We start from the raw sequence: 14,895 nt of genomic DNA on the forward strand, positions 1-14,895 counted from the left end.
TTCATTTAAGAGCTTGTTTTCCCCCAACTGCTCCTCCTGTTCTGGTAACCCATCGCAATTCGTTACTTTGACTACAGGCTCAAATACCGCAATAATTTCGCCTTTGTTGATTTTGACGTCGTCTGGAAAAATGTTTGCAACTCTTATTGGGACTTCACTTCCTCCATTTACAAGTGATTTCCCAATGAGGCATTTTCCTGGTCGGTCCGAATTTCGTACAAGTCCAACACAGCTCCCAGAATTCTGCTCCAAATGTCCAATGATTATTTGCTCGGAATTGCCGCTTATTTTAACTGTCTGAGATGCCAAAACATTAATGGGTGACTCACAGCGGTGACTGGTTGACAGGATGAACTCTTCACTTCCAAACCTTAGGATATTTTGCTCGGGATTAAAAGAAAATCCATGTTGACGAATCAGGTCCATTCCCAGAATAAATTCATCTTCAATATCTGCTACTAACACGGTGTGGTAAAACGTAATCCTCCCAAGGCAAATCTTGACTGTTATTTCTCCTAAAACTTTAGCCGATTCTCCAGTCACAGTGCGCAGGAGAATACTTCTTCGTAAAGGCTTAACTTGACTTTTATCCACAAGGTTTGACCGGATCAAAGATACTGCCGCACCGGTATCCAAAGTAAAAGTAACGTTCATCGCATCCACCTTTCCATCTACGTTCAGGCTTCCCATTGATCTACCCAGGCTTCTGATGGAGATAATTCTGGGGGCTTTGTCTTCGCTAGTCAACATTCGCCCCGTAATGTTGACTAGTGGGAGTTTTCCTGGTCCCTTCTGGATGGTTGTACGTCCCTCGTTGGAGAGCGGGACGGTATCCTTACTCGACAATCTCGTTTCATGTGTCCCGTACGTCCGCATCGATAACACTCCACTCTCGTGATCGGGCGTGATCGTTCTAACTGTGTGGAAAGACCATTTCCTAATGCTGCCACTTGTTGCACTATTTGGCCGACCATTGATTCAATTTTATCTATTGATGTAGCAACATGATCGGCTGGCGGTTCTCTCTCCTCTTGAATAGTCACGGCCCTGATTTTTGGCTTTAAGTCGTTGCACGCAGCTTCAACTTCCAGCGCTCGAATCAGTAATTCGCTGCTGTTGCTCCCTTTGAACATCTTCAGCATTTTCTTTACCTCCGGATATCGAATCCCATCTACAAAATACTGTGCCACAAGTTCTTCTTGGATTTCATCCGGGACGGCTGGGTAAGCCAGATGCACAAGGCGACGAATTTCGGCCTCAAACTCTTGTAAATTTTCACCAGTTTTCTGCAGTCTTGCCTTTAATTGTGTTTGGTACACTCCTTTCCTATGCTGATCCCCATAACGTCGTTCTAATGCAGCTACTAATGCGTCATAGTTGCTTTGTTGGGCGATAGGCAGAGTCTGTAACAGCTCCAATGCAGGTCCTCGTAATGCCACCACCAGTGCTACAGCCATTTCCTCGTTACTCCATCGATTTGCATTTGCAGCGGCCTCAAATTGGAGTTGGTACGTTGCCCATGAAGTTTGACCGTCGTATGTGGGAGGCTTGATCTTGTTTCCGGTGATCACTGTAGAGCTGGATCCTCTGCTGTCAATTTTCTGCTCTAAGTCGCGTAGCTTTATCTCAACATCATTCTGAATTTTATTAAGGTCCTCCCGAACATCAATCTGAATTTTACTAATGTCGTCCCGAACATCATTAATGTCTTCCCGAACATCCTTTAATTTTTCCTCAACATCACACTCCATCTTTTTAAGACTATGGGTTACATACTCTTGGATTTCTGTTTTGGTCCCCGCTAGAACGTTCAATATTTCTTCGTTACGCTTTTCTTGCCGCTCTCTATCTTCTTGACGCATTTCTATATCTTGTTGTCTCATTCTTTCTTTTTCTTCCTTCTCTTGTTGTCGAATCCTTTCTTGTTCTTCCTTCTCTTGTTGTCGAATCCTTTCTTGTTCTTCCTTCTCTTGTTGTCGAATCCTTTCTTGTTCTTCCTTGTCTTGTTGTCGAATCCTTTCTTGTTCTTCTTTGTCTTGCTGTCGAATCTCTTCTTGTTTTCCAAGCATTGCCATAATAGCTGCAAGTTGGGCCTCCATGTTTGCACTTTGACGTCTTGTTATTGGCATAAAATAAATTTAACACACCACTGTTCCGAAAATCTCTAGTCCGGTTCTGAACACAAGTCTTTAACCCGAAGTTTAGTTCAAATTCACGTCGCACTAAAGTCTGATCGCACTTCTGACACCAATTGTTACGATTTTCCCGTGGGTTCACACAAAGTCAATTTAACTCAACAATTAATAACTTTATACATTTTTTTTACACTTCAAAACACTCCGTACAATAATTAACTCGCCTATTAAAAACACTACTACAGTTCCACAACTATTTCACTATTTAAACTTTACCGCGTTCTCAAATTCACTACTCCCGCGGTTGACACCGCGTCTTTTATATTCGCAAACCACGTTCTAGAATGACCGCGAAACGCTTCGCGATTTGCGTCGAATATTAACGATTGTTCCAGGTGCGGCGCTTCCTAACTGTGGCCTACTTTAATACGCGCCCGGCCAGATATTACGGCGCATCGGTTTCATCCCGAAGCGAGCGTTCGTTAAGAAGTATCGAGCATAGTAGGCCCAGACCGTAACAATAGCATTGAACCATACACTTTTTTCTAATGACAATTACGCCAAATCGTCACCTTTCGAACTAAAGAATGTCACAGTACCCTTTTGATCATGTGCTTATTGGACACCCTGTATAGTAGATAATAGATAAGTAGTAACCATCTTAAATATTGTCTGTGAACAGAATGGAGCCTTTAACTTTGCGTTTGGACATTTTGATAATAAAGAAGTAATAAATACATAATAAGTTATTAATATTACAATACGAAATTTTTTCTCCACCCTAATTTTCTTGACGAAGCAATTTTCGAATATAGTTTATACAGGGTGTTTTATAACATATTCGCAGGACTTCAAAATATGATAGCATTTATTACGTTTACACCGCAAGGACCAAATATTTGATCCAGGTATCAAATGACATCACAACTACTTTGTTGACGGTGTAAACACTTAGGACCAAATGTTCCGTCCTTGAATTTGGTGCGGAGCAAAGCGGGTAGATTAAATTATCTTTTTTACGGTGTAAACACTTAAGTACAGTTCGGTTTTCAACTTGGAACGTACCACACGTCAGTTTCGTGGGTGCCATTTTTTGCCACTAAGAAACCACGTTTCTTGAAACGGTGTTCAGGGAAATTTGAAGTTGACGACCGAATTCCGCAGCCGGTCGAATGGAGATGGTGGAATCTCTAAGTGGAAACGTCGATTCCTAAAAGTCTACTGGGAATTGTCTTGTGCGGTGCACTTCCAAGAGGCGGAAAGGGTGAAAACCTAGGTGAAGACCACGTGGATGGTCATAACAACGGTTATCGTTTCCACGAGGAATGACTATATCTTTTACTCGGATTGTGCCCTTAATCGATTTTTTTGACTTTTTTGTGTGTTTCTGGGGCTCAGGGACTCTAGCCCGACTATCTGAGTCTCTTACGTTTCGAGCTGGTGAAATACCCCAGTTGGTGGAGCCAAAAAAAAAACACTTAAGTACTAGTTGGAGTACCAAATTTCAGGCAAAACTTTTTGTCATTCTGAAGTTTTCTATCCAGTCTTGATAATTATATTTTTTATTTACAATTAACTCCCAGTTTTCTGAGTTTTTTTCTGCTTATTACATCCTGCTGTTTGTAATTTTAATTATATTAACTTAACATAAGGTGTCCATTAACACAAGGTTTCTTAACTGCTCTTTTTGAAGAACTTGGTTTTTCTTAGCAACAGATGTACCAAATTTAATTAGTACTCTATTTGATCCTTGTACCAATTTGGTCCTCGCGGTGTAAACGTGGTGAATAGTCTAGTTTACACTGTTAGGTAACTTGGTTCGGTACCCGGGAACTAAAAGGGAGATGGGATCATATGAATGCTTCTTGATCGTTTATACGGCAAAGTGTCGATCGACCGAACGACTAGACTAAACAAGGAAAAAGTCAATGACAGTTGTAATAAACATTAAAAACACCATTAAACACAGCCTATAGTATAGGTTTTCTATCGATTATTATTTATTATTATTATTATTTATCGATTTTCTATTCTCCACAGAGCTATGGTTCGTATCAAAATGCCTTGCGTATCGAACTTAAAATAGTTCGGTACACATTTCCAAGAGTACCAAACCAAAAGTGAGCTAGCTTAATTAATACACCACTGTTTACACCGAAAAGGCTAGAACTTTAATTCGAATATGGTTCGGGGTCAAACGTTAGTACGCGTACCAAGTTAGCGGTGTAAACTAGACTATTGGTAGCTGGTTCAAAAACATAAAAAAATCTATTAATTTACCCTCTAAAATCGAGGATTTTAGAGATACAGGTTACTGTTACTTGTTCCAACGTTTAAATAAAATTTCAAAAAGTTTATTTTTCTCGAAAACGATTGACTTTACAGCTTATATCCAAGCACACGAGCACGTTTTTGTCTAGAAATCATTGGCGATTCAAATGAGCGTCTCAAAACCTTACTATTTCCAGCAGCGTAAAAGTTGGGGAAAAAAAACCGCCACTACCCTTTCAAAACCTTTATCAATTATGACTGAAGAAAAAAAAAACGCACAAAACATAGCTTATTACGAGTAGAAAATCCTTCCAAAAGCTGTTTTGTAAAATGTTTTAGAGGTATTTGCAAAAAACTAAATTTTGTTTTGTGTCAATTTTAACACCCTTGGACGAGCTACTACTGCGGTCATATTATGAAACACACTGTACTATAATAAACTAGCATTATTTTTCGTCATGACGACGTTTGTTAAAGTCCTACATAAGGCTACAAAATCTTCAAACACTTTATATAATATACTTACCAGCATGTTACAAGGTTCACATTTTTCAAAACATTTCTTTTTACATGGATGACCGCATGCTAAATGTAGTTTGCAGGGTTTGCCACATTCAATCGACTCAACATCTAGATTGCACGCAATCTTGTGTCGATGAGTACAAGAACGAGTCTTCTGAACAACAACCAAGCATTCCTCACACTTTTGATAGCAAAATTTACTGCAAATGTGCTCTTCTTCTTTATTTTGACATCCAAGTTTCGGTTTTGAGCACGGTTCCCGGCAAAGGTACTAGAAAAAAATTTGTAAATAAGTGTATTTCGTACAACCAAGTAAAAAGCAAACCATAATACGACTTAACTCATATTTCTGATTTTATTAATTTCATTCAATATTTTTTTTAGAAATCTAATTGCAATATGTTTTTAATAGTTTTGAAGCAGTAATTTAACTTGTTTTGTATATTACTTTTAAAATTAACAGGACATATACACTGTGTGTAAAAAGTCCGGCAACACTGAATTATTTCGCAAAATATACAACTTATTGAAAAATATCCTATATAAATATTGACACACTTTAAACGTTTTACCGTTAGGTGACATTCAGGAATATACAGGGTGAGCCACAATATGGCAATGAATTGAGGTTATGTTTTTTCTTATGGAATGACCATGTTTCAATGACATTTTCTGATTCGCTCTCTCATTCTGATCACATCACAGTGGTGGTTATCTTGAACAGTTTAGCAGCTATTTAATAAATAAAGAAAACTACGCTTTTAAATAAGTAATAATTTTTTACAAAAGGAAGGGAATGATACGCAGTCGTCTCCACAATACTTTATTTCGATCTTCAAAGGGTAAGGCCTGCTCTACTAGTTTCGGACATATAAATGGCCATCTTCAGGAGCTCAACTCGACAATCAATGCGCCGGCTGTCTTTTTAGAAAGGGGGAGACAGTGAGACCAATGTTATAAAGATTTTGTGAATTTAAATAGTTGTTTAAAGGGGGGAATAAAGCTGATTATGGAGAAAAAAACCTGACACTACATATTTAATTGCAAAACAAAAACGTTAAATTAGACCCATTTGTAAGGGCTGGGTTAGACCCTATGGGGAGAAAAAAAATAACTTTAGATTTAATCCACCATCCACGGCAGAGGCGATCGAACAGGAAACATACTACACTGGTACTGGTACAACTCCACTGAAAGAATATGGACTACTACTTCTTTTTAATAATTTTTTATTTGATTAAATGCTGAAAATGTGCCCCTTGAACTGAGCGTTTTGGAAAAACATCAAATATTTCGAAAACGGCTAGAGATAGGCATAGGGCATTGTACACAAAAGTTGGTCAGAATTTTGAGAGGAATCCAAATATGTAATAATATATAGGGTGTTCTATTTAAAATAAGAAAGTTGTGATCGACTTCCGGTATAAACGGAAGTGCAACCATCTTGAAAATATTTTAGTTAGATTGGGCATGCCAACATCAGTATCCTACCAAATTTTCAAAACTCTCCTATTTATACTTTTTCCAATATCAATCGATGTCTTTCGTCGTGGGACACCCTGTATACCTATATATTCGGAGCAGTAGTGAGTTTATTAGTAACCGCAAATTACCGCCTCCTGTCCGCTATTCCCGAATCTTAGACCGGAAAGTGAAAGCTGAGGTCCCGAGGCTGTAACCCACACTAATGTAAGGGATCATATGACCCACGTGGAATCTTTCCCCTTACAAACCTCAATTCATTGCCATCTCGTGGCTCACCCTGTATATTCCCAAATGTCACATAACGGTTAAACGTTTAAAGTGCGTCAATATTTATATAGGATGTTTTTCAATAAGTTGTATATTTTGCGAAATAATTCAGGGTTGCCGGACTTTTTACAATCGTGTGTCAAGAAATAAAATGATTTCTTTAGTGTTTCAAATATCTGCATTTAGCCTTGAAAAACGGCAAAGAACATTGGTGACTAGCTTATACAACGACACAATACTTCAATGACCTGGTTTTATCAGAAAACATATTGTTACGAAAAGGACTTTTGAACTTAGAGTAAGCAGTAGGATAGTTATTTTGCGTTACCCCGTATAGTCTTGATTCATTTTATGTTATCGCGTATTTTGGTTGTTTATGTTCTTGAACGTCGTCCTAGTTCAGCTGTTTGTGGGAGAGAGAGAAAGATTTATGTCATATAGTTTGAAGTTTAAGGGAGAATTCCCGAATTCCCTCGAATCCATGGAAGCCTAAAATAGTTATTGGCGCAACTAGAGAGGAAAGTGCAACTTTTGCTCCCGCGAAAAATTCGAGACCCGACGCAAAGCGGAGGTTTTCAAAGTTTAAGGGTGCAAAAAGCAGTTTACTCCATAGTTGCGCATCTATTTTTTTCTACGACCAATGTTGTTAATAACAATTATTGAACACCCGTTACTATGTTAATACCTGGCTGAAAAAGAAGGTGTTGTTACTAAAGATATGTTTGTCAATTTGTCAAGAAAGTGACAAACTGTCTTTAGAAATCGTGACTTTTACTGGTGGCACTTTTCCTCCCATGGAAGGAAAATACTTTCAATGTCTCTGGTCTCTCTCCCTAGGTAGTGAAAGTGATACTTTCATCTCTCAAATGATGGAGAAAAATGTAATTTTTTATAGGGGTCGTAGAAAAATATACAGGGTGAGTTTTTTTTTTGTTTTTAGTGAAGGGATCTCGGAAACTAGCAGTTACGAAGTCGGTTAAATGGGGAAAGATGTGCAGGTTTAGGGGACCAATTTAAAACCATTTTTGTTTTATAGAAACTTATCAGATATTTAGCAAAAACCAAATTTTGACGATTTCTTTTAATTGATCTGGGCGAGTTAGTATTTGTAGAAAAATTAAGTAAATACGAAAGTTGTAGACAATTTTACCCCGAAAAAGATAGGCTAACTGATTTTTTTCTGACAGCTGTCATTTTTGAGTTACGACATAAAGTTACTTTTTTTAAATGGAAAGCATAGACGGTTATTGCATAATTAGAAAGGTCTTTTTACAAGCTTTAAAAAAGTACCAATAAGTAGATTGTTATCTTTCAAAATGGCGGACTTACAGTTTTTTCGTTTTGAATTTGCAATTTTAACATAGTTTGCCATGAAATCTTTCATATTCATTTATTATTTGTTTGACACTGACAGCTGGCATAATTTAACTCAAATAGTTTGAGCAGTAAATGGTTTAAGAAAAAAATGTTCAAAAACGCCGCCATTATTGTCAATGCATGAGTTGCATCTTGTTAGAACGGAATTAGTGGCTAATTAATAAAATTAAAAATATAATTAATAATAAATTTAATTAAATAATAATTCTAATTCCATTAGAATTCCATTTGTATTTAGTATTTCAGATTTGAAAGCTGTAAGTACTCCATAATGAAATGAAACTTATAACTGAGTTAAGTTATACCAGCTGTTAGTATCAAACAAATAATAAATCAATATAAACGATTTCATGGCAAACTATGTTAAAATTGCAAATTCGAAACGAAAAAGGCTGTAAGCTATGCTTCCCATTTAAAAAAAAGTAACTTTATGTCGTAACTCAAAAATGACAGCTGACAAAAAAAATTAGTTAAAATTAGTTAAATTTTTCTACAACAAATAATAACTCACCCAGATCAATTAACAGAAACCGTCAAAATTTGGTTTTTGCTAAATATCTAGTATCAATCAATCAATCAATCAAATTATGCTTTATTGTCGGAAGATACACTGTTCTTATTGACAAAGCCACAATAATAATTAAGAACATAATATAAAATTATATACAAACAAGCATAGCACAATATAACTATCTACTACTCAACATCAACTTCAAAACAAAAATGTAAATACTTTATAATTAAAGGTCACAATGCGCAGAATCAGATAAAATTACATTTAACATGGCATAAACAGGACATGAATAATGGTATTAAGACATAACCCACAACAGACATACGGAATTCAACAAAGATGCCAAGCAGGCCCTGGCCTAAATCCGACCCGAAGCCGTACCGTACTCGAAATATTCCGCTATAGAGTAAAATGCATGGGCCGTCAGAAACGACTTCAGCTTTTTTCTAAACTGAGGAAGAGAAGATAATCTTCTCAGTTCAATGGGCATAACATTAAATATTCTTCCAGACAGATACAGTATGGATCTCCAAGCGAGTGTGCTTGATGGAATTGGAAGAGGTATAGTATAACAGCGTTGTCTCCGGCCATCGACTGATGCGTAGATTGAGCTGAAGTGTTTCTTATGCATCAGACAGGCAGTCTCCAAAACAAAAAGGCAAGGCAATGTCAAGATCTTGTCGGAAATAAAATATTCCTTACAGGAATCCCTTGGTTTTAAACCATACAATAGTAAGCTATGACCTTTTTCTATAAAACAAAAATGGTTTTAAATTGGTCCCGTAAAATTGCAATTCTTTTCCCATTTAACCGACTTCGTAACTCTGCTAGTTTCTGATATCCCATCACTAAAATCGAAAAACAAAACTCACCCTGTATAAACAGCTAGGCTAGGACCGGTGGAGTTGTTAGGCGTATTTTGGCGAAAGTATTAACCTGAGTTTTAAGCTGTAGTAACATAGGCCATCTTGTTTTATTAGAATGAGAATTTTTTTTTTTAGAATTTTTACCTTTTGAAAATGACGTCATCTTTTTACATCTTTGTTTCTCGCATATCAAACATATGAAATAAACAATTTTAGCAAAAAAGGCACGTTGTTAATTTTGTCATCCTGTCAAATTAAAAACGTTGACATTTACTGTCACTTTGATATACAGGGTGGCGCAACGAAAACGAAACAGCGACGTTTTCAGCCACCCGGTATATTGTTTCGAAAAACGCTCGGACACGTCAATGTTATTTTCGAGGGGGAAACATTTTTAGACTATAAAGGGGTTCCTACCTGTCACACTCTGGTCAGGGCGGAATCCACCCCCAAAATCTTAAATGGAATGATAGGTCGAGTTACACATCATTTGATAGGTCTTTCGATTCTCTTTACAAAAATACCTGGTTTAAGGACTTTTACTTCAGCGGTTCTCAAACAACAGACTATTTTATTAATTTACCCATTTTATTGGAAGAAATATTTTTTACCTCGCCGCAGCAAAAAAATGACCATTGCAAACCTTCTTTATGGTTCCACTAACAAAACAAAACAGTATCGTTGGTATTTCAAATCCAAATAAAAATAGACGACGAGTAACAAAGCTAGTTTATTAATGATTATTAATGTTATTTACCATATACCAAGTAATTTATCAAAAGTAAATGATCCAAAGACTCGTCCAAAGAAGAACAAAATATCTACCAGCCACTATCTTGAATCTTCATGACGTAAAATTAGGTTTTTAATGAAAAATATTTACAATTAGCAATCGTAATTTAAAAGAAGTTAATTACAAACGTAACTTAAACCTAGTCCAACAGATGCTGAAAATGTCCTCCATTAACTTCCATACAATAATACAGATTTTGTACAAATCGTTCACGCACGTTGGATAACATTTCAGGAGTTATCTGTTGGAATTCAAAAGTTATTCGTTGACGTAATTCTTCTAGTGAAGCTGGCTCGGTAGCGTAGATTTTACTTTTAATATGACCCCAAAGAAAGAAATCTAAAGGTGACAAATCTGGTGATCGTGCAGGCCATTCGATAGTGCCTCTCCGTCCAATCCAGCGACCAGGGTATACCTCGTTCAAATAATTGCGGACAGCCATTGCATAATGCGGAGGTGCTCCATCCTGCTGAAATATCACCTCATCTTCGACGTATTGAAGATTATTATCATTTGCAATGATATTTGTTAGTTCTGGATTGATACTTTCTTGCAATAGTCTAAGGTACATGTCCCCATCAAGATTGCCATCGATGAAAAATGGTCCAACGATATGGTTTCCGAAGACACCACACCAAACGTTTAATTTTTGTGGATATTGCGTATGTGTTTCGCGGTAAATTCGTGGATTGCTGTCAGACCAATAACGGCAGTTATGTCGGTTTACAGTGCCATTTAAGAAAAATGAACATTCATCCGAGAAACAAGTATTAAATACAAAATTCGGATTATTTGATGCTCTTTCACTTACTGTTTCACAGAACTCTAAGCGTCTGTCATAATCATCTTCATTGAGCTCCTGCACCAGCTTTATTTTATACGGGTGAAAATGATTACTTTTTAGTATTCTTTGTACACTTCGGCGATTAATACCAGACACAAGTGCTAATTGCCGGGTGCTTAGCCTAGGATCCATAATAGCGTGTCCCAAAACCGCAACTTGTGTAACTTCGTTCCTTACTGGCCTTTGAACATTTCTTTTCTTATTAGCCACTGATCCTGTTTCCCTGAATTTTGCAATCAGTTCTAAAACATACTTCCTTTGCACATTTCTATTTTCTCCACGTTCGTTGAAGAGCTCAGCTGTCCGAAGAGCATTTTGGTTATTTAAAAAAAACAGCTCAACGATTTGGATTCTTTCTTGCAGGGTATAAACCATTTTTATTACTTTCTTTAAAAATCAAAATACTGTTACGATTTTCCCGTGGGTTCACACAAAGTCAATTTAACTGAACAATTAATAAATTTATTAACACGTTAAAACACTCCGTACAATAATTAACACAGCTACTAAAAACACTACTACAATTCCACAATTACTTCGCTATTTAAACTTAACCGCGTTCCCAAATTCACTACTCCCGCGGTTTACACCGCGTCTTTTATATTCGCAAACCACGTTCTAGAATGACCGCGAAACGCTTCGCGATTTACGTCGAATATTAACGATTGTTCCAGGTCCGGCGCTTCCTAACTGTGGCCTACTTTAATACGCGCCCGGCCAGATATTACGGCGCATCGGTTTCATCCCGAAGCGAGCGCTTGTTAAGAACTATCGAGCATAGTAGGTCCAGACCGTAACACTGCCCCCCTCTTAAAGCTGATCGTCCCTATCCGCTTCATCTAATCCGTAGTATTTCTTTAGTCTGTCCAGATGGACAATTTTCATCTTGGCTTTGGGGCTGCGTTGGACTCTGTACACGACATCGTTTAACCTTTTTACCACATTGTAAGGTCCCTCCCAAACAGGTGTTAATTTTGGTGATTTGCCTTTCTTCCTCTGAGGGTTAAACAACCAAACTTTGTCATCCTTCTGGAACCGTCCCGAATTGGCCCTCAGATCATAACGAGCTTTCATCTTGTCGCTAGTTAGATTCAGACTTTCCCTGACCAGATCATGGACGTTCAGTAATCTGTCTTGCAACTCGTCAACGTAGTTCTCAATGTTTGTGCTTTCGCCTGTTGGAGATCCGAACACCACATCACATGGAAGTCGCAGTTCTCGACCAAACAGAACTTTAGATGGTGACTGTCCCGTTGAGTTGTGGACTGCTGCTCTATAAGCCATCAAGAAGAGCGGAATATGCTGGTCCCAATCTTTCTGATGCTGATCAACAACCTTTGAGAGATGTTGCTCTATGGTCTTATTAAATCTCTCGACCATGCCATCCGACTGAGGATGAAGCGGCGTTGTTCGGGTCTTCCTAATGCCTAGCAGGTCACAGAGCCTCTGAAAGAGCTTGGACTCAAAGTTTCGTCCCTGATCAGAGTGTAACTCCAACGGCACACCAAATCTACTGAAGACATTTTCGACGAGAATATCAGCGACTGTGCTGGCTTCTTGATTTGGAATCGCAAACACCTCAGGCCATTTGCTAAAGTAATCCATGGCAACAAGAATGTACTTGTTGCCTCTGTTGGTCTCAGGAAAAGGCCCAGCAACGTCTATGGCTAAACGTTCGAACGGCAATCCTACGTTGTACTGCCTCATAGGTCCCCGGGATCTCGTCTGTGGTCCGTGGCTAGCTGCACAAATGGAACATTGTCGACACCATGATTTCACGTCTTGGCAGTAGTTCACCCAGTAAAAGCGTTGCCGGATTTTGTCCAAAGTCTTATTTACTCCCAAATGAGCACCAGTCTTTCCATTGTGCATTTCCTCCAGTACGTGGTCGACCCTTCCTCTGGGAACTACCAGCTGCTTCCTTATCTCTTTTCCATCGGCACTCTCCCAAGCTCTTTTTAGCAAGCCGCCTTCAACCACAAGCGAGTCCCACTGAGCCCAAAGTGCTTTGAACGTCAGGCCTTTGCTAGAGATTTCTTGCCATGTTGGTCTTGGCTCGCTTTGTTCCTTTCTCAACAACAATGGGCCTATGTCGCTGTCTTCTAGTTGATCCTTCCTGATCTCATCGGGACTCCATTCATCATCGGTCTTCAGCTGAACCATTCCGATGGACACAACTCCCTCACGTTGTTCCGCTTTCTGGCAATGTTTGCATTCTTCGGCGCAAGGTCTTCTTGATAGAGCATCTGCGTTATTATGCAGCTTTCCGGGTCGATGCTTGATGTTGAAATTATACTGCTGGAGTTTTTCAAGCCATCTTGCTACTTGTCCTTCCGGTTGTTTCATTCCGAGGAGCCACTTGAGTGCCGCATGGTCAGTCCTTATCAAAAATTCCTGTCCGTACAAGTACTTGTGAAAGTGATCGACTGATTTTACTATTGCCAGTAGCTCTTTTCTCGTTACGCAGTAGTTCCGTTCTGCTTTGGTAAGTTTCCTACTGAAGTATTCTATGACATGTTCTTCTCCGTTTTGGACTTGAGACAATACAGCTCCAATACCAGAATTACGGCATCTGTGTCTAAAATGAACTTTCCTTTTGGTTGTGGATAACTGAGGATGGGACTGGAGCAAAGTGATGTTTAATCTTCTGAACGCCTGATCACATTGGGTATTCCAACAGTAGGGTGTTTTGTCCTCAGTAAGTTGATGTAGCGGAGCTGCGATGTTGGCAAATCCTTCCACAAACCGTCTGTAGTAGGTGGCAAGTCCTAGAAAGCTTCTGAGTTCGTGTTTATCCTTTGGTACTGGCCATTCTCTAATTGCTTGGATCTTCTTGTCGTCCGTCTGGATTCCGTCGACCGTCACCACATGCCCAAGGAATTCGACTTGCTTTTGGAAGAACCAACACTTTTTGGCGTTCAATCGAAGATGGGCACCACCTATTCTAGCAAATACTTCTTGCAAGTTGTCCAGATGTTCTTCAAAAGTTTTTCCCATCACCATGATATCGTCCAGATAAACCAAGCAAGTCTTCCAGTTAAGGCCACGAAGCACAATTTCCATTAGTCTTTCAAACGGAGCAGGAGCATTACAAAGTCCGAAGGGCATCACATTGAATTGGTACAGCCCATTTCCAGCAGAAAAAGCAGTCTTCTCCTTATCTTGCTCCTCAATGCCAACTTGCCAGTACCCACTCTTCAAATCTAAAGTAGAAAACCAACAGGATCCTGCCAAAGTCGTCAGTGTGTCGTCGATACGGGGAAGTGGATAGCTGTCCTTTTTGGTCACGTCATTCAGTTTTCGGTAATCTACACAAAATCTGCTTGATCCATCTTTCTTAGTGACCAGAACAACAGGTGATGACCAAGGGCTGCAGGATTCTTCTATAACTCCGTCGTCAAGCATCCTGTCCACTAATTCCTGCACTTCCTGTTGTTTGGCTATTGGTAGTCTCCTAGGTGGTTGTCGAATCGGTTGTGCATTGCCGGTGTTAATTCGGTGTTTTACAATGGTAGTTTTTCCCATATTGTTCGGTGTTCCAAATATGCTACCATGGTCCAAAATCAGTTTCCGAGCCTTCTTCAGTTGTGGTGTTGACAGATGTTTCCAGGTCTTTTCAAGTTCATTTAAGAGCTTGTTTTCCCCCAACTGCTGCTCCTGTTCTGGTAACCCATCGCAATTGGTTATTTTGACTACAGGCTCGAATACCGCAATAATTTCGCCTTTGTTGATTTTGACGTCGTCTGGAAAAATGTTTGCAACTCTTATTGGGACTTCACTTCCTCCATTTACAAGTGATTTCCCAATGAGGCATCTTCCTG

General features: G+C 38.8%; 1 protein-coding gene across 1 annotated transcript in view; it reads right to left on the reverse strand.

The window, feature by feature from the left end:
• Positions 1 to 14,895, reverse strand: part of LOC145729716 (NFX1-type zinc finger-containing protein 1-like) — an 81,292-nt gene that overhangs the window by 27,038 nt on the left and 39,359 nt on the right. The window contains exon 17 of the mRNA XM_081980594.1: positions 4,933 to 5,199. Within this exon, the coding sequence (XP_081836720.1) occupies positions 4,933 to 5,199 (267 nt within the window). The remainder of the gene's footprint in view (positions 1 to 4,932; positions 5,200 to 14,895) is intronic.

The sequence above is a fragment of the Ips typographus genome, linkage group LG1, assembly GCF_016097725.1.
Source record: "Ips typographus isolate SLU linkage group LG1, UJ_Ityp_2.0, whole genome shotgun sequence".
NCBI lineage: Eukaryota > Metazoa > Arthropoda > Insecta > Coleoptera > Curculionidae > Ips > Ips typographus.